Raw genomic sequence first — 21063 nt, 5'->3', positions numbered from 1 at the left:
TCAAAGAGCTATTTTGCTTTACACGGCCTACACTAAAGACTAGGCAGTCTAACAGACTTTTTGTGACTTTTGTGTGTCCCACTAGAGGCCAACCTATCTCCAGGCAAAAGTTGTCCAAATGGTTGGCTCAAGCTATCCTATCCTGCTATGAGAAACAAGGTCGCCCTCTGCCTTCTGCTATCAAGGCTCATTTCACTAGGGTGATGGCCGCTTTGAGTGCTCCCCTCTCTGGAGTTAGCTTCACTGAAATTGGAAAGGCTGCTTCCTGGTCTTTTGAACAATCTTTTATTAAACACTATGCCCTTGACATCCGCTCTGCAGCTGATTTGGGGCGTTTTGTCCTTTAAATCCCGACTAGTTGCCCGATATTGGCAATGATACTGGGCCACCACAAAGATCAAAAGGTTGTTCACCTTTAACTTTTGATCTTTTGGTGGCCTGGTATCATTCACAACACCCACCCAAACTCTCTGCTCATTGGATGCTCTCATCTTCTTTCCTTACTTGTTGGTTCTGATGAAGCTTCAAGTGAACGTCCATCAAGGAACTGAGGGAAACAGTGTCCTGGCACCAAAGATACTGAGTGTACAGCTACAGAGTGCTTTAAGGATCTGACAAATCCTTCCGAGGTAGCTACTGCACAGGTGCAGAGCCCAGAGTTGTGAATGATACCCGGCCACCAAAAGAAGTGAGGAACCTCTTGGTCTTTCTCATTCCTTCACCAAGTTGTTTAATTTCACAGTTTGCTCTACCATGGATTACAGACGTAAAACAGCAGCTCTCAATCTTATATCTTTTAAGGAGGGCATAGTACAGAAGCCTGGATAAAGCCAATATATACCTAGATACTGGTTTTGTATACTCATTTATTCATTCTGATTGTGATCATAGCACTCTTTAAAAAAAAAAAAAAACACCCCCAAAAAACCTTCAGTCAACCATTTCTTCTGAAGCAGTATTTTGAATTCAAGATGTGTATGGCAGACTTTCCTCTTAGTTCAGATTTAACAATTTGACCAGTTGGCAGTAATAAAACGTTTCATGTTGTAAACAGTTTTTTTAAATCAGTGTGTAGATAATGTTTGCCTTTAGTGATTATGTAGGTGCCTCATCACAAACTCAACACATTTTGTCTTTTGAAAACTGAATAAACTGCTTTTCTCTTATTCTTCATATCTAGCTGATTCTTCCTGCATTCCTTATTTATTTATCTTCTATTCTTATCTTCTGTGAGTAATGGGACATGTGGGTACTTTTTGCTTGCTCTCCTGCTTTCTTTCTTGTAAACTTTGGCTTTCAGTTTCTATATTTTATATAGTATGATTATTTCATTTATCCCCTCCCTCAGTGTTAAATTAGATATATATTAATTCGATTGGAAGTACAATTTATTGCCTCAGCACAGTTTACAGACCAAAGTCTTGCCTGGCTATTCAAAAATTTCCTCCTGAAGTAGTGTAAAAGTTATATATCTATATTTTTGTATTAATTCTGCAATAGTTGCATCGCTATTGTAAACAAATTTGTGATTAAGCATGAATAAATGCTTCAGTCTTGTTCTTGTTTAGCTGTGCCTTTTTATTCCTGTTTTCCCATTCTGTATGGTAATTGATGCTAGCTGCATGAAAGTAAAATGCATTTTACTGTATTTTTCTGTTATTACAATGTTGGTTTTTAAAACAGAGTCAAGAATGGAGGGCTGGCTTTCAGTACCAAACAAAGGAAACATAAAACGTCATGGGTGGAAGAAGCAGGTATTTAAGAGTTTTATTCTCCCTTGAAGCATAACCAAAGCACCATGTAGCTTCCACTTAAAGCAGAGGTGAAGAATATCTGGCACCAACTGTGGAGACTTCATAAACACAAGCTCAGGATTCAAAAGTTACTTTGTAGTACTAATTTTGTGTGTGTGTTTTAAATTCACCAATAATAGTGTGTGTTTATAAGTTTGTGATTCAAAGCTTGAAAAATATAAGTCTTTGGAGACAGATTTCAAAATAATTCCACATTACTATAAAATAGATGAGAAGGAAATATAATTAGACCTTTTTACAAGTTGAACTGAGTAGAAAGCAGTGCATATACTGATGTTTGCCTTTTGGGTTTTGATGTCTCAAAACCTATTTTCAGATGGCTAAATTAAAAGGTCTGTGTGTGCAGGGAGGATTGATTTTCATCAAGTGCCTTGCAAATCTATGTATTAACAATTATTTCCTTTTCCTTTTTTCAGTACGTTGTCGTGAGCAGTAGAAAGATCTTGTTCTATAATGACGAACAGGACAAAGAACAATCTAATCCATCCATGGTATTAGATATAGAGTAAGTCTGAGTTAACAAATCCTCTAAATAAAATAGAAGGTTGGATCCAGAGCTGAGTGTACGTCACTAACTCACCTGAACTATGTTTTCTTTATTTTGTAAATAGTGCCTCACATTTACAGTGATACCAGCATAAAAGAGTTAGTGCAAGCAAGTCTAGGTGCCACTGCAAAGCCCTGAGCCTGCTGAAAAGGTGCAGTCAAAAGGGACCCTTGGCACTGATATGGTCTGCATCATTTGTATGCTGTAGTGGAAGGGGAAGAGCTGAGAAACCAGGCAGAGGACACATTCGACTTGAAGAGCTCTTCTGCTTTCTGGACTCTCTCCCCCTTCCCGCTGCAGTCATCCATTCCACAGCTGCCAGCATTTCCTGTCATGGCTCGGGATCCATCCCAGAGGCACTCTAGCCCCCGGACCTTGGAGCCCCATTCTGGGGCCCCCAAGGACCAGGGGGAGGCTCTGGCAGCCACTCCACACCTGCCCTGTCATACCTCCATATATTTTTATTTTTAAAAAAAATTATTGCTACCGTGCGGCTGCTGGCAGGTGAGAAGAGCTGTCCTTCTCCACTCTCCTCTATTCCTATTCCCCCTGCCCTGGCAGCAGCAGCCAGAGTGATGCTGGGCCCGTCCACTTGGGCCAGCGTCTTCTACCAACTGCAAGGTGCACCCATGCAGTTCAGATATCATCGCAGGCCCATGACACCATGGGCTTGCGATGATCTCTCAACTGCGCAGGCGTGCCTCGCAGTTGGTAGAAGATGCTGACCTGAGTGAACAGGCCCAGCATCGCTACAGCTGCCGCCTCTGGAGGAGGGAGAGCAGAGAAGGGCTGTTCCATTCACCCCCGGCAGCCACCTTCAGCCGCGTGGCAGCTGTCATAAAAGAAAATGGAGGTTCAGCAAAGCTCCCCCCTCAAAAGTAGGTTTTTGGGGAGCCTCGCAGCTAGGCGGTCTGGGTGCCCAAATCAGCTAAGTGCGCCCCTGATCCAGCCCCCTCCCATGTGGGTAACAGATTGACAGAAGTGGGGGCAAGATGGCTGAGACAGGTGGGGAGATCCTATAGGTCAGATTCCAGGTGACACGACACCAGGAGAACCAGGGAAACAGGGCCCACCGCAACCCAAGGACAGGGTATGCCTTCATTCTCTGACTCAGATGTATCCATAGAGGACCTTCCAGCCCCTAACACCTCCAGAGCTAGCACTTGGGAAATTGGGCAAGGCTCTTTTTAAAGAAACAAAGCCTTCTCCAAGAAAGGGTTGGGGCCAATCCACTCTACCTGGACAAAAGCCATAAAAATCAGCAGCCAGCTGTAAGCGTGACCCCATCCAGAACTGGCAGATCAAATAGTCTCCCGAGTTCTGACCCACACAATAAGTACTTCTGTCTTACCTGGAATTCAGCTTCAGTTTATTATCCCTCATCCAGCCCATCACTGTCTCCAGGCAGACATTTAGGGAGGTTATGCCTTCTCCTGATGATGTTGACATGGAGAAATATATTTGGGTGTCATCACCATATTGATAGCACCCTGCACCAAATTTCCTGATGATCTCTCCCAGCGGTTTCATGTAGATGTTAAACAACATCGGAGACAATATGGAGCCCTGGGGGGTACCATAGGAAAGTTCACATTTTGAAGAACAAGATACACCATCTGGAATCTGCCCGTGAAGTAGGAGCAGAACTACAGCAAAGCAGTGCCTCCCATCCCCAATCCCCTCAGACATTCCAGAAGGTTACTATGGGCAATAGTATCGAAAGCTGCTGAGAGATCCAAAAGGACCAACAGAGTCATGCTCCCTCTTTCAATTCCCAATTGGAGAGCATTCATCAGGCTGACCAAGGCAGTCTCAATGCCACCGCCCGCCCGAAAGCCAGTTTGAAATGTGTTTAGATAATCAGTTTCCAAAAAGACTGCCTTGAGCTGGAAGGCCACCATCTTCTCAATCACCTTGCCCAGCCATGGAAGATTGGAAACAGGCTTGTAGTTCCTTAATTCTGAGGGATCCAAGGCCGGCTTCTTCAGAAGCAGTCTAATGATTGTCTCCTTAAGACAAAGAAATAAGGGTGAAGGGGGCATCAATTAGAAACTAGATGGAATAGAAAACCAACCAAAAAGAATATTTTATTAAATTGTTATTTGGCTCATCCAGCAATAATTAAGGAACAGACATTGAGGAATATGATATAGAAGGCAGTGGAGGTTTCTTCAGTAAGATACAGAGAGGAATCAAAAGAAAAAACTGGAGGATTGATTAGGGCTAATGGATATATTGAAGAGCAGGAGTGTAAAATTCACAAAAGGATTGCCAGTGTTGAAAATTCCATTTATTACTAACAAATTTATCTGGCAGACTCAGAAGCTTCTGGAGCACATGGAGTTAAAGCTAATGTAGTGTGTTGCCCTCAAGTCAGTGTCGGCTCCTAGTGACCACAGAGCCATGTGGTTTTCTTTGGTAGAATACAGGAGGGGTTTACCATTGCCTCCTCCCGTGCAGTATGAGATGATGCCTTTCAGCTCCTTCCCAAATCGCTGCTGCCCGATATCGGTGTTTTCCATATTCTGGGAAACATACCAGTAGGGATTCGAACCAGCAACCTTTTGCTCACTAGGCAAGTCAATTCCACACTGCGCCAAAAAACAAATGGTTAACTCTCAATTATATGATGAGGTGTTTGTTTAAAGATTGTGCTATCTTTAAAAGGAGAGAAGGTTGGTGTAGTATAAAGGGGGTATTTTGTAAGGGAGAGTGTCTAGAATGCTCCTCTTTCTACATAGGTGAAATGGGGAGACAGTTAAGTGATAGAAATAGTGAGCATTTGTTGGATATGTGATATAATGGGAGCCATACTAAGCCGTGGTCTATACTTATGAAGGAGGGGTATGCTGGATGAGTGGTGGAAACTAATATTTATTTATTTATTGTTAGATTTATATACCGCCTTTCATTAAAAAGAATCACAAGGCGGTTTATAAAAGTTAAAACACATAACAAAAATGAATTAAAAGTATTTAGTTAAAAATATGAAAACAATCTGATATTAAAATATACAATATACAAATACAAAAAACTATACAGTGGTCCCTCGACTTACAAACTACTCGACTTAAGTATTTTTCGAGTTACAAACGGCAGTTTTAGATCCGGTTTTAGATGCGGTTTTTTCGACTTACAAATTTTTAGATGGGGTTTCCTCGACTTACAAATTTTTAGATGGGGTTTCCTCGACTTACAAATTTTACATGCGGTTTCCTTGACTTGCCTGCCTGTTTACTGCCTGTTTATTCTTGAAAAGAAATGTTCCTGTGCAGTTTGCAAGCCTTACTGGGGGTCTGGGTCTTTTTTCTAGGCTCCGGAATGCATTAATCCGTTCCCAATGCATTCCTATGGGAAACCGCTTTTCGACTTACGAATTTTTCGACTTACAAATGTGCATTCGGAACGGATTAATTTCGTAAGTAGAGGGACCACTGTACATGGATAAAAACACACAGAAGCAGCAATAAAACAATCATGTAAAGGCCTGGATAAAAAGCCAAGATTTAACCAGCTTCCTAAAAATGTGATGGAGTCTGAGGAGCGAATGGCCACTGGGAGAGCATTCCAAAGCCTGGGGGCAGCAACAGAGAAGGCTCTGTCCCGAGTGCACGACAACCTAGCCTCCCTCATTGTCGGCACCCGGAGCAGAGCCCCCTCAGATGATCTCATCAAGCGGGCAGAGAAACCCTTGGGAGCAGGCGGTCCCTCAGATATCCCAGGCCCAAAATGTTAAGGGCTTTAAAAGTCAAAACCAGCACCTTGAATTGGACCCGGAAACACACTGGTAACCAGTGAAGCTCTTTCAAAATAGGTGTGATGTGATCACACTGGGCAGCTCCAGATAGAACCTTAGCTGCCGTATTTTGTACAAGCTGCAGTTTCCGAATATTCTTCAAGGGTAGCCCCACGTAGAGCGCATTGCAGTAATCCAGCCGTGATGTGACTAAGGCATGGGTAACTGTGGCCAGATCTGCCTTCTCGAGAAAGGGACGCAGCTGGGGCACTAGCCGAAGCAGTTCAAAGGCACCCCTGGCCACTGCCTCCACCTGAGCTTCCAAAAGCACAGCCGAGTCCAGTAGTACCCCCAAGCTGTGTACTTGCTCCTTCAAGGGGAGTGCAGCCCCATCCAGAACTGGTAAAATCTCCTCATCCCGATTGGCTCTTCTACTGACCAACATTACCTCCATCTTGTCTGGATTCAATCTCAGTTTATTAGCCCACATCCAGCTGATCACGGCCTCCAATCCCCTATTCAGGACATCCACCGCCTCCCTAGGATCCAGTGACAAGGAGAGATAGAGCTGAGTGTCATCTGCATATTGCTGACAACTCAGTCCAAGTCTCCGGAGCGGTTTCATGTAGATGTTAAACAGCATTGGGGACAAAATCCTGCGGGACCCCACAGGCCAATGGTCACGGGGCCGAGCAGTAGTCCACCAGCACCACCTTCTGGACCCCCCCCCCCCAAGAGAGGAACGGAGCCACTCCAACACAGTATCTCCAATTCCCATACTCAAGAGGCGGTCTAGAAGGATACCATGGTCGGTGGTATCGAATGCAGCTGAGAGGTCCAGCAGAACCAACAGGGATGCACTCCCCCGTTTAGCTCCCGGCAAAGGTCATCTACTAGAGCAGGGCTGAACAACTCAAATGCCCTAGTGGGCCGGAACCATCAACAATTTGGTGTGCAGGGGCCGAGGTCAATTTTTAGCATATTACATTCAAATTAAAAATATTATTAGTTACTTGTGGATCTATTCCCCCTGTCAGTTGACCCATAGTTTTAAACAAGGAGAGTGGCCAGAAAATGGGTCCTGTCCCTGCTCATCCATGGGGCCCCTGGAATGCATGCCAGCCCCAAACAAATGCGAAATCTTCTCCTCTCCCTAAATTGCCATTGTTTTCAGGCTGCAATCCTAGGCATGCTTATATAGGAGCAGGCCTCACTGAGCACACCATGGAGCATATTTCTGAGAAAACATGCATAGAATGGTGCTGTAAAGCAGTTCCCAGCTCCTGTGTTGCTGCAGAATACCTGAGGGCCAGTCAAACAGTCCCTGGGGGCCGAATCCGGCCCCCGGGCCTTATGTTGTGCAGGCCTGCACTAGAGCGACCAAGGCAGTTTCAGTCCCATATCTGGGGCAGAAGCCAGATTGAAAAGAGTCCAGATAATCCGTATCATCCAAGACCCTCTGCAGCTGGGAGACCACCACACGCTCTATCACCTTGCCCCAAAAGGGAAGGCTAGATACAGGTCTATAGTTGTCCAGGTTGGAGGGATCAAGCGAGGGCTTTTTTAATAGTGGTCTTACCACCGCCTCCTTGAAGCACGATGGCATCCTGCCCTGTGGCATCCTGTGTTGGCAATGGAAAGAAATTTGCAGAAGCATAAAATAAAGGAGGCAATGTATATAGAGAAATTAAAACCAGATATTAATGTTAAGGAGAAGATGGTTTCAGCTATGAAACCCATTAGTCTCTGAATGATAGAAGTTAATTGTTCCTTGTTGCAGCTGTTATGTTGTCCTCCCCCTTTTCTCTTCCCCACTTACTACTTACCTCGTGAGAAAGGAATTTAAGAACTGCTGAGACATTTTGTTTGTGTAAGCAACTGAGGACGATGTATTGACACTGAAACTGGTATTGTTTTTAACCTATAACATCTAGTGGATGGTATTTTATCTTTGCGTAATGAAGAGGTCTTGGTGGAAGAAAGATTTGTTTATTTTAATATCTCCCATCTTGTTTTCTGTTGAATGTAAAATGTCTAAGAAAAACAAAATACCCTGTGTTTTTAAGTACATACATTTGTCATTATACTCTTTGATTGCTGCAGGAATCATCAGTGTAACATTGCTAGTGCAACATTACTATTTTTATAGCAAACACAAATGCTTCATTGTGTGCAAACTGCTCTAATCATTAAGAAATATGTTGATGAAATATTATGCAAATGAATTTAGAACTATACCATATCTGCTTAAATGTAATAAACATTATTAAGACTGCAACCTTTATTTAATTTCAGGAAATTGTTTCATGTTCGACCAGTAACACAAGGAGATGTATATAGAGCAGAAACTGAGGAAATTCCCAAAATATTCCAGGTAACAACTGCTTTCATATATCTATTTTTAAATGTTTTATTAAAGAAATTGGCTGATTTTTGGTTTAAAAGAGTGTAAAAATGCTGCTGTGTGTTTTGTCTTGCTTAGATTTTATATGCCAATGAGGGTGAGTCCAGAAAAGAACTCGAAGTTGAACCAGTGCAGCCGGCAGAGAAAACAAATTTTCTGAATCATAAAGGTCATGAATTTATCCCCACATTGTACCACTTTCCAGCCAACTGTGAGGCCTGTGCCAAGCCCCTCTGGCATGTGTTTAAGCCACCCCCTGCAGTAGAATGTCGACGATGCCATGTTAAGTGCCATAAAGATCACCTGGATAAAAAGGAAGATTTAATTGTGCCATGTAAAGGTAAAGTACAGAGTCTCTCTCTCTCTCTCTCTCTCTCTCTCATATATTCATATACTTACTGGTATGTGTATCTCTAGGCAGTGTACAAAATTTAAAACAGAACAAATATAAAACACAGAAAAAACTATTAAAACAATTTCACATAATAAAGTTAAAACAATTTCAGGGGATAGAAACACACAGTTTAAAATTAATTTCAGTTAGAAGCCAAAGAAAACAGATGTGTCTTGAGGATCTTCCTAAAAGCAATCGGAGATTGAGATGCTCTTATTTTGACAGGGATCATATTCCAAAACCACTTGTAGACTAGTCCTCCGAGGTGGGCCAACACACTAAGTCTGGGGCAGAGGCGTGGTCTACCTGCTGACCCCAATCAGTAGACGAATGCTTCCCAGAAAAACAGCCCTCCAAAAAGGCACTCGAAACATTTCAAGTCGAAGTTGGCTTATTTTGTTTCGTGCTCAAGACAAGCCCTTTATTTGAAGGACATTTTGTTTTGAACTCAACATTCCTCTTTTTGAGCTCCAAACATTTTTCACTTCCCTAATATTTATCACTCTTTTAAGGTCATTTACCTCCAGAAATGGACGTGGCTGAATTATCAGCCGAAGCTGATTAAAAGTGCTCCTGACCACTGCCTCAACCCAAGAAACTAGAGAGAGTTTTGGATCCAGGAGCACTCCAAAGCTATGTACCTGATCTTTCATGGGGGGTATAACCCCATCCAGAATAGGCAAATATAAACCATCTCTCAGGTCCCAACCTCCCTCATCCAGCCCTTTACCATGTCCAGGCAGGCATTTAGGCAAGTTATGCCATTACCTGTTGAAGTTGATATGGAGAAATAGATTTGGGTGTCATCACATATTGATAACAACCTGCACCAAATCTCCTGATGATCTCTCCCAGCAGTTTCATTCAGATGTTAAAGAGCATTGGAGACAGTATGGAGCCTTTGGAACTCCATACAGTAACTCTCGCTTTGCAGAGCAGCAGTCTCTAAGCGACTGCTACTCCATCTGGAATCTACCTGAGAGGTAGGAACGGAACCGCTGTAAAACAGTGCCACCCAATGCCACTTCCCTCAGGCAACCCAAAAAGATACCATGGTCGATACCAAGCCACCGAGAGATCCAAAAGAGTCAGCAGAGTTGCACTTCCTCTGTCAGTAGCTAATTGGAGATCATCCATCAGGCCAACCAAGGCAGTCTCAACTCCATAGACCATTCGAAAGCCGGTTTGAAAAGGGTCTAAATAATCTGTATCATCCAAAACTGCCTGGAGCTGAGAGGCCACTACCCACTCAGTCGCCTTGCCCAACCATGGAAGATTGGAAACAGGTCTGTAATTAGCTAACTCTGAGGGATCCAGTGCAGGTTTTTTTCTCTGCCTTCTGTCAGAGAAGCAATTATATTTATCAGAATATGGTTACCAGATGAAATAAGCCAAGTTGGGCAAGGGCCAAGAGAACAGTTTGTAAGAAGTACAGTCTGAAGCAATTTGTCTACAAAGTATATGTATTTTGGACTGATTTATCCAGGTTATTTAAACCTTGATGACAAAAATACACAACAGGAAAGGAGTGATTGACATTAGAGCAAGGCTGCACAACTTAGGCCCTGCAGCTATTGTTGGACCACAACTCCCATCATCTCCAGCCATAGTGGCCAATAGTCGGGGATGATGGGAGTTTTAGTCCAACATCTAGGAGGGCCAAAGTTCTGCAGCCCTGCATTAGGGTATCTTTGTCTGTGCAGTGATTGCAGCAGTGCTACATTCCCATGTCTGTCCTAAACATTGATGATCAGTTTTTAGTTTTCTGAAGGTGCTGTCCCTTTTGGCAACACATGTCAAACAAACCAAAAAAGTACAGTTTGAAAATATGGTGGTGCTGTGATACAGAAACATCCTAGCTGCTGACAGATGTTTACCTTAGGAAGCAAGCTGGAGGACCACAGCAAAGACAAATAGGTCTGCATGTTTGTTTGTTTGTTTAATTGCTTACATTTCTATAGTGCCCCATACACAAAAGTCCCTGGGTGGTGCACAATCTAAAAAACTATTAAAACATTGACACAATTAATACAATTTTAAAATACAGATAAAAAAACACTAAGACCCAAAGACTATAAACCAAAAGCCTGACTAAACCGGTGTTTTCAGGTCCTTCTTACAAACATTAAGAGAAGGGGAAAACTTGAGCAGCAATGACAGGGAGTGGCGGGGTGAGTGAGTGGGGAGGTTATCTGCAAAGACTTGGCAGATTGTGGTGGGGGATAACTCTCTTCCCAACATAGAGCTGGCAGAGGCTCTCCTGAGTAAGGAGTGGAACTGTATAAGCACTATGAAACACAACAAACCATACATGCCCCTAGGGATGCAACCACCTTAAAAGGAAACCACTGTCATCTGTGTGTGGCTTTGAAGGCCAGAAGATATTGGTATTGTGTGTGCCCAAGGACAACTGACAGGAAACAAAAATAAAATAAAATTTGGACAATTGTGGAAGACTAGTTTATAGAATGCACTTGACCAACTACCTGACCTGTGGTGATTGCCTTTAGATCAGTCACAGTGTGTTCTTTTAGTTGAAATGCTGAGAACTGAGATGTTGAAGTTTTGGATCCTCAGAAGTTTTGGGTTTGAAATCTTCTTCTTCTTCTTCTTCTTCTTCTTCTTCTTCTTTTAGCTAGCAACTGTGGAACTCCATAAGTTTCACAGTTACACAGGGCGCCATGCTTGGGGTGGAGGTCACTGCTGCACTTTCCTGAAGTGAAATAACTGGACTGTTGACAGAATCAAATTATTTATGGGGAAGCCTGACATATGCATTAAAAACTCAGCTGTTTGCAATTAAGTAGAAGAGAAGATCTGTGTGCATGCTTAGATGTCTTCTACCTTCAACATTCATTTGACCAAGGGTAGTCAATCTTGGTTCCCCAGCTGTTGTTGAACTACAACTTCCCTCATCCCTAGTGACAGTTTATTGTGGCTGGGGATGATTGGAGCTGTAGTTCAACAACAGCTGGAGAACCAAGATTGCCTACCTCTGCAGTAGACAATGTTATACAATGTGCCTTTTTTTGAAGCTGCCTACTTACTTGAAAAAAATATTATCCTGGCAGCCTCAATAGTATTACTATAATATAGTTGACGTACGTATGTATTTTTAATAGGGCAAACTGAATAAAGAAATCCTTGTTGATCTATGCATTTTAGTTGGTTAATTGATTATATTGTAATATTCAATATCCTCTCATTAATAGTGAGTTATGATGTAACTTCGGCAAGAGATATGTTGTTGTTGGCACCCTGTCAAGAAGACCAGAAGAAATGGGTTTCTCATTTAGTAAAGAAGATCCCCAAGACACCACCAACCAGTTTTGTTCGTGCTTCCCCCAGAACACTTTCTACGAGGTCCTCAGCAAATCAGTCTTTCAGAAAAGTTAAGAATGCTTCTGGGAAAGCTAGGTGAGACATTAATGGACTAAATCTTGATCTTTTTTTAAAAGAAAAAAGTCAAGTGTGTGTAATATAATTGGCATATCTAAACCAGACTCTGTTGACTAGATGTATGCTAGATAGCTCATACAAATAACATTAAGTGATTATATCTTTTTCCTAGTTACTCCCTTTGTGCTATTACAGGGCAAGACTGAAAAATCAGTAGTTAATAATGTGAACAGGGCAGCAGGTAAAGACAGGTTAGTAATATGACCAAGGCAGCATGGCTGTCCTGACAGATAATTTGTACCTGGCCTGCAAAGTATGCACTCTTTTCCTGTCCCCATGGCCAAACATTCTAACCAATACACCAGGGCTGTACAACTTTGACCCTCCAGCCATTTGACTGTGCCTCCCATCATCAGTCACAGTGGCCAATCGTCAGGGAAGATGGGAGTTGTAGCTCAACAGTAGCAGGAGAGCTGAAGTTGTGCATCCCTTAACTACATGTTACTGGCTATTACTGTTTAAACAATCAAGAAGGAAGCAAGTGCACCTGCAACATTTTAAAAGAACAATGAAGGCACCAGCCTGCCCAGCTTGTCTGCCTTAGGTCATATTGCGATATGCATAAACACCTGTCCCAAGAACTGACTAGGATCTAGACCTGCTTAACTTCAACAAGGTCATTTTTGTTTAGTTAAGGACTGACCATACCTAGGTCCACTTAATATCAGCAAAAACACAATATTCAGATAGTATTTTGTCTTTCCCTATCACTGTTCCCTCTAAGGCATGTGCACATGCGTGCGCTCACAAGTTTTTGGATGTTCACTCAGTTCATTTTAGATCCTGCTCAGGTTGAATCAGGAAGGCCCCATTCTGAATGAGAGCCAGCGTGGTGTTGTGGTTAGAGTGCTGGACTGGGACCGGGAAGACTCGAGTTCAAATCCCCTTTCAGCTATGATACTAGCTGGATGACTCTGGGCCAGTCACTTTTCTCTCAGCCTTACCTACTTCACAGGGTTGTTGTGAGGAGAAACTTAAGTATGTAGTACACCGCTCTGGGCTCCTTGGAGGAAGAGCGGGATATAAAATGTAATAATAATTATAATACAGGTATGTGCACACACTGCCTTGATACTACCGCCCAGAACAAAACTCATTGCGCACAGAAATGAACAAAATTAGAGGGACTACTGTTCCCTATAATGCAGTTGCTAGAAGAGTCTCCTTTCAATGGGTATGCAGTCTCATGCATGGGCAAGGTGGAAACTTCAAATTTCATACTCCAGCCCTGCGTCCCCACTTCTCTTGGGAGCCAGACTCAGCTATTCCCAGGGGCAGAAAACAGGGTGTGTGGTCTTGTTGATGCTTTTATTGACAAATGAGAAAAAGACACAGGAAAATAATCGCAGAAAAATTAGCTTTCCCTTTGAAACGGTTACCCACCCCACATGTTTGTGTTAACCTTCAGATCTTTCTTAGATATTCCAGTAATAGGCCTTACTGGGGTAAAGAACTTAGTTGATTGTACTGGTTCTAATAAATTTATACTGCTGCTTTGTTTTGTGTTAGTGTTTTGTATCTTTTTCTTTGCTGCTAGATGAGGACATCTTATGTGGGTTATACTTGATTTTAAAAGCAGTCTATAACTATTATAAATATATGAAATAAAGATATATGCCAAATACATATTAAATATATATTTATCTCCCTAAATGACTTCCCCATGGATTGTTTTTATTGTTTGAGGTAAATTAATACAGACTGTTCCTATAGAAATGTTATAATGTTCCTAAGAGCATAATCTCAGCTAAATACTTAATAATGTCATCACAGAATATGGACATCACAGTTTATTTTAAAGTACAAGGCTTTTATCTTATTCAGGATATTCCTCCTGTTGTGTGACTCCTTATTAATTCTTCCTTTCCATCTTATTCCATTCTTCCTTTCCATTCCAGTCGTTCTGTTTCACTAGTTTTGCTTGGCATGCACCTTTATGAAGGCCTTGTTAAATCTTGATGTCATTCCTCATTCATTCTACTACCTAACTCACAGATATAATGTAATCTTTGTTTTGCTTAGTTTTGAGTTTCATCTTTCTGTTAAGCTTGAAATCCTTTTCCTGCAGGAACAAAGGCATTTGCTTCACTCAGCTGTATTGCTCAGTTCGGGCATATGTCGTGCATTCTTAAACTGAAGACTTGACATATTTTCCTAAATTGTACTTGAGGGTTTGCAGTTCTTCGACCAAGCTTACTCTTTTACTATGATCTGAATGCAAGGATGATCCAGAGGTTACTTAGATGCTGAAAAAAGCAGTTGTCCTCTTTAAGTATAAAAGATTTGATAGAAGCTTATTGCCAGATAGGATAGACAATAAAGATGTGAATGAGAATGTAATTCAGAAGCAAAAATATAGGTAATTAAATATACTACTGGGTCAACTATTGGAATAAATAATATTGAGGCTGTTTAAGTTGTGTCTGAATTACTTTGTGGATTTTGATTTTACACATCAATTTTTGCTTCACTCTGTTGGAGTTTATGTAGCCTGCATTTCTGATTTATACACATATATGTGCACATATGCATGAATCTATATTATCTGCCCAGATAAGAAGCTACACATTTGTCAATTTATGCTTTTCTCATTTGGCTTATCCTTTAGCATTTAATTCCTTGGAGGAATTTCAAACTGCAGAGTAATTTTATCCAGATAATTTTGCAAAATCTTCAGGAGTCTTTACTTGACATTTCTCTTGAAATGGCTTTAAAGCAGTCTGCTGTCTGGGATTGTTGCTCCTACTAACCACAGTCAGGGTCTATATTTCAGATACAAGGTCATCTGGTACCGATACTTGCAGTAGTGTAGTGATTTGAGTACATTGATCTATTGTGTTAATTTGCTTTTTTATTTGGTTGTAAATATCTTGTTGAGACAAAAGTGTGGTATACAAATTAGGCTTGACTTGGCCTTCTTTTAGCTCAGGTCTGATTTTTCTGTGAATTCAGTCTTTTAAAATAGGGGAGTTTTAATCAAGAAATGGAAATATGTTTAAAGTTTGAATCTTTCTTGATTTAACAAAATTGAAATATTGTATTAACTTTTTCTCTATTGATTTTGCTAGTTAAATGCTTTTAAAGGTAAAGTGTGCTGTCGAGTTGGTGTCAACTCCTGATGACCACAGAGCCCTGTGGTTGTCTTTGGTAGAATACAGGAGGGATTTACCGTTGCCATCTCCCACGCAGTATGAGGTGATGCCAGGTACCAGCGGGGATTTGAAATGGCAACCTTTGGCTTGCTAGTCAAGTCATTTCCCTCTGTGCTTTTACTTGTATTTAAATATTGCTGAAGCCAGTCAGATAGACTTACATGTAGCTGTACAGTATTTGGAATTGGGGCTTTAGTTTCAAAGATATTGGGCATACCAGGCCAAATATTTGCACATTAAATTTTATTTTTTTAAAAATAAGACTGCTGGGGTGATCTTACTGATGCATCTGAAGTTCCCAAAATTTATTAGGCTGAATATAGTTGTTATTAGCATTGGGTAGCATCTAGCTAATGCTGCCTTTATATTTAGAATGTTTTGCTCACACAGTGTGGTGGCGGGAGCAATTTTTGCTGATCTTTCACTTCTGCTGCCCTAATGCCTTCTAAAAATATGTACTTGAGGGTCCCCCAGCCCTTAGGGATGTTTTCAGGGGGAAACAGGGAAGGGCAGATGGGTAAAAGTTGCCCCTCTTCCATTGTGCAAGTAAAACTTTCTTAATATATATGGGTAGCATTGGTCTACCCAGTGTGTTTTTAGAGCTATAGTATGGCATTTTGAAGCTGTAGCCTACCTTTTGTGTTTAGAATCATAGGGTAGAAAAGAATAAATACATTTTTAAAGCCTATTTAATACATTGCATTAGATTTGAGGCTATCCTTTCTGAAGGTATTCTAATGTTTGTTTGGCCCTTGAGGATTCTTCTTTTTAGTGTCTGGTATTTAAGTAGATAGCTATTTAAAAAACAAACTAGTTTTATTTCAAATATTTGTCAGCTTGATTTAATTAGTCCTAGAAATGTCAATTTTGTTTTTGATATAGTTTATAGATACATTATCTTGTATAAGAACTTGACAGATTAGTAGACACTATGCAGTATACAAGTTGGCTTACACAAAAATACTATATTCCTAAGATTCTACAAAAATAAAACTTTTCTATCATAATTATCGACAGTACCTGCCCATTCCTGTAAGATTTTCTGTTATTAGAAAGACATTAAGTTATATTCATCCCGCGCCTGCAAATCTCATTGCTCGGATCTTGAACATTTGAAAATTATATCTTTTAATATGTTAAGGTGTAACATTTCCATTTAAGGGGATCCCCCCCCCCTTTCCAAGACAGCTCATTGCTTCTGTTGATTACTCTCCATTGGTTGCAGTTTTGAATTAGGTCTTGCCTTTTAGTACTAGTATTCAGATATCTCCTGGACCACCATTTTTTCATACAGAAGGTACAATCAGCACTCAGCACACAAGAAGGTTGTCGTGAAATGTTAATTTCTAAATTTCAATAGGTCAAAGGACCATGGATCTTTGAGGGACATTGCTCATTCAGAAAATTCCAGTTACTGGTGAGTAGTTTTTGATTTTAAACACACTGGCACTTGTGTCATGTGACAACAATAAGAAAGCAGCGTTGCTTTCTGCTGGAAATGAAGATGCTTGGAATAAGAAAACAAGTGTCATTTCTTGAATTATAATTTTGAAGAGGCCTGTTGCTTTTTCTTTCTTTCATCCATTGCATATCATTTGCTTAGAACCTTTCTCAGCTCTGTACTTTCATCTCTTGATACTGTTTGTAAGAAAACAGTATGCAAATCCACACAACATCTTAATCCTACTAAGTAAAATATGCCATGGTGATGGAGTCCATTCTTGGGGAAAGTATATTTCCTTAATGTACTTTCTAACCCTTCTTTAATCTTATGGTGAAGGTGTGCTTTTAATCCACAACATAGTCTAGTCTAATCTGGAAAAGGGGTGTTTTTTTACTTTCACCAACATTAAATGCAAAGGACAGTGCTGAATATTCAGTGCATTTCTTGGGTATGTGTAGGATGGTAGAAGATGTGATTGATGGAACTATTCTGCTTCGATGGCGTTTCATAATATTTTATTGACTTTAATTGAGTTGTGTTAATATTACCTAGTGAGAGAACAAATAAATGGGACTATATTGCAAGACAGGTTATACTCTGTTGTTGGACTGATTTGTTGGTTGACATATCTTGAACAGAAAGGTCAGAGCACTTACATGAAGCTTTCTCCTGTCCAGGCACTTGGCTAACTTAGTGTTAACAATTGACAGCATCATTGTATACACTCAAGCTACTTGTTGGATTCAACACTTAATCATTTTGATGCAATTGTGTCCCATCCTCCTGATCCTGTAAATTTAGTAAGTTTACAGCATAGTGATTAAACTACAGAGCAGGATATCACCAGTTCAGATTTCACTTCTGCCATTAATTGACTATGTAGCCTTGAGCAACCTACTCTCTCTCTAAGCTTCTGTCTCCCCCAGTTTGCCTGATGGGGATAAAACTAACTTTTCAAAAATACGTATTTGATGTCACCAACTGTCTACATTGCCTAATAATTAATTAGAGAAATACGTATTATGAAGTCCCTATTCTTTAGATAACTGATATGAAGGAAACAGAAAATAAACTCCTGTTCTGGTGCTACCCAAAAACAATCTCCTTGGAGGAGGAGTTATGCAGCTGTTTTGCTGCTCAGGAGAGAAGTCCAGAAATACACAAGAGCAGACTTGGGAATAAGCACAACAATTCACCAGAGCAGATTTGCACTTTCTGATCCAAGTGTCTAGTATTTGTAATATTGGAAATTGGAAGGGATATCAATCCTCACTGATGCAAATACCCCCTTCATTACAATTAGTATTTGAAAGTTGATCCATCCTCCTTTTAATGTAGAGTATTTGTGAGACAATTACTTTTTGACTTCTGGGGTTGAAGTTACATTTTATTCTGCCACAGGAAATACCTTCTGAGTCTGCACTCTCCCATATTTAAAACTCTGCTAACTGGGCAAAGAGGCACCTTTTTAACGTGGTGATTCTCTTTATTGAGCGTGGGGAGAGTAACTGGCCCTATCCACCCCCAGCACAGTACATCCAGTGACAGCAGGGGCGTAACTACCATTAGGCAAGGGGAAGCGGCTGCCTGGTGGCCCCCACGCCTCAAGGGGCCCCCAGAGGCAAGTCACATGACTATATATTGTGAAGTGTGTGTATCAGTGAGGGGCCCATTTTAAAATTTTGTCTCTGGGCCACTCCAGCCTTGTTACGCCCCTGAGTGACAGTTACTGGTCTCTATCTTATGTTTCTTTTAAATTGTGAGCCCTTTGGGACCGGGAGTTAACTTTTTTTTAATATTCCGCTCTGTAAACTGCTTTGGAAACTTTTGTTGAAAAGTGGTATATAAACATTGTTGTTGTTGTATATATGTCTGATAAACTCTGGTTGACATAGTCCATGGACATGGGCAAAATCAGAATTGGATGGGGTAAAAAATTAATGCAAAAATAAATAATGCCAAAGTTAAGTTGCAAACTGATAGATTAATTCTGGCAGTTTCCCATCATGATTTGAACCGTTGATCAATAGTGAATAAGGTTTTATCTCTTGAACAAGAAAACTGAATAGTCAGTTCTTGTAAAAATTACTACACCTTATTAAGCTGATCTATGATGATTTAATTTTGTTACTCTTTCAGAAACAGTAGGATGAGTTATCTTCATTCTCTTAGAAGCACCCCAAGAGCAGTCTTTCCTAAGGCTTGCACATATTCACAAGTTTTTTGATGTCCACTCAGTTAATTTTATGCTGCCTTGATTACCGCCCAGAACAATACTCATTCTGCACACAGATGAAAAGAATTAGAGGGAACACTGCCTAAGACAATAGTCGATGGGGGGAGGGGGAGTTCAAAAAATAAACATATTTTAACATGCTGAAAAAAGGAAGTATTCTTGTCAGCTAGGACTACTAAAACCAGTCCGTTTCTATTAAATATATAAGCAGATTTCAATTACTTCCTTTTTAGCTGATTTCATAAAACATAACTTTGACTGCAGCTCTTATTTCATTGACATAAATTAATTGCCCATTGACATAAAATCATTTACCTTTTAATTTACAACATTTATTCTCAGACAAATCTGAAAAGGTATTTTTCTTTCATAACACATTTACAGCATCAGTAAATTAATGATGTTTGCTTATTCCCCTTGTGGCTCATACTAGTCTCAAATATGAGTCCAGCAATGACTCCATTGTTCTTCTGCTCTGTTTTATCCAAGTGGAGAATTAAGCTCCTACTGGACTCATCCAAGTTCCCTCAACCCCATTCAATTAGGTGGCTGTTGTTTCCAGTGGTTGCAGCAATGGTGAAGATGGAAGAGACCTCCCACTGCTACCAGTGCTGGAAGCAACAGCCGGTAAACAGGTGGGGTTGAGGTGACTTGGATGAGTCCAGTAGGCTCCTTGGTTAGGGAATTTTTCCTGACGGAAAAGGGGAAAAATTGCTGTTACAATCTTTTCTGATTCAGACTGGACTTGACTGCAATTAACGTTTAATGGATTTTTTTTTTTAAAGATGGATAATTTGAAACTCGGACGTGTTTCACTGGATGGATAACTTGGCTGCGACCCCCATAGTGGTGTTAGCTACAGCTCATTTATTTCTATACTTAAGTATCCCTCTTAATATATTTGATGGAGAAGAAAAAGTCATTTAAACAGTGTCTGCGCTGCAAGGCAAAACGTCCTTCAGCAGACGACCATGATTTGTGTTTGTTATGTTTAGGCAAGGAACATAATACCTCGACATGTAAAATTTGCCTAACATTTTCTCAACAAGCAAGAAAAAATAGAGCACTACGCTTTCGGGCAGCGTTGTACGAAGATGTGCTGCAACCCGGTACACTGATGCCTAGATCTCCTGCGGAGCCGCCCATGCCTTCAACATCGAGCATGGCGTCGAAGGTATCGAGGACTGCAGTCTAAATCTTTAACATCGGAGGGGATGGCCTCGAGGGCAGAAACACAGTGGGATTGGCCAGAGGTGGGGTCCCGAGTGACACCATCTCTGATGGGGGCTCCAGTTGGAGTCGGAGAATTCGCCTCGACGCTACGACATCTGAAGCCGACCTTGGTTTCGATTCTGATGCCTCAATGTCGAGACCATTCATTGTCTCCAGCTTGAACACCAGCAACCTCCCTGTCCAGCAATATTGAGGACACAGCAGTGGTTGCGACTGCCACAGTCCCTGGTCACATCCAACCCTGAGGACAATGAAGATGACATCGAGACTGGCCTGGGATCAAGCAATACCCAGAGGCTAATGCAGTGGTTCCCAAACTGGGTGCCTCCAGATGTTGCTGAACTACAGCTCCCATCATCTCCAGCCACAATAAATTGTAGCTGGGGCTGATGAGAGTTGTAGTTCAGCAACATCTGGAGGCTCCCAGCTTGGGAACCACTGAGCTAATGCATTTACTTGATTGTGTTGAAAGAACTCCTTCAGCATCCACATTCCATGGCTTCATTAGCCAGGGGCAGGATGATGATGATATCGATGGACTGATGATTCTCAAGACACCGGAGACTTCTCCACCCAGGGCACAGTTTTCAACTATCGCTTCAACATCTGCATTCCAACCTCCAGTACATATGCCAACTATACTG

The 21063-nt window shown here is 41.1% G+C and overlaps 1 protein-coding gene across 2 annotated transcripts in view; it reads left to right on the top strand.

Annotated features, from left to right (window-relative positions):
- ROCK1 (Rho associated coiled-coil containing protein kinase 1) overlaps positions 1-21063 on the top strand; it is a 272534-nt gene that overhangs the window by 242232 nt on the left and 9239 nt on the right. The window contains exons 28-32 of one of the 2 annotated variants that reach the window (XM_053242579.1): positions 1684-1754; positions 2231-2319; positions 8393-8471; positions 8580-8841; positions 12108-12312. In XM_053242579.1, coding sequence (XP_053098554.1) covers positions 1684-1754; positions 2231-2319; positions 8393-8471; positions 8580-8841; positions 12108-12312 — 706 coding nt within the window. Of the gene's footprint in view, positions 1-1180; positions 1230-1683; positions 1755-2230; positions 2320-8392; positions 8472-8579; positions 8842-12107; positions 12313-21063 lie in introns of those variants that run through there. The other variant, XR_008305444.1, reaches the window with a different exon arrangement.

Source organism: Hemicordylus capensis, chromosome 4, assembly GCF_027244095.1.
Source record: "Hemicordylus capensis ecotype Gifberg chromosome 4, rHemCap1.1.pri, whole genome shotgun sequence".
Taxonomy (NCBI): Eukaryota; Metazoa; Chordata; class Lepidosauria; order Squamata; family Cordylidae; genus Hemicordylus; species Hemicordylus capensis.
The sequence above is the reverse complement of the archived record's forward strand: the minus strand, read 5'-3'. Positions and strand labels throughout refer to the sequence as shown.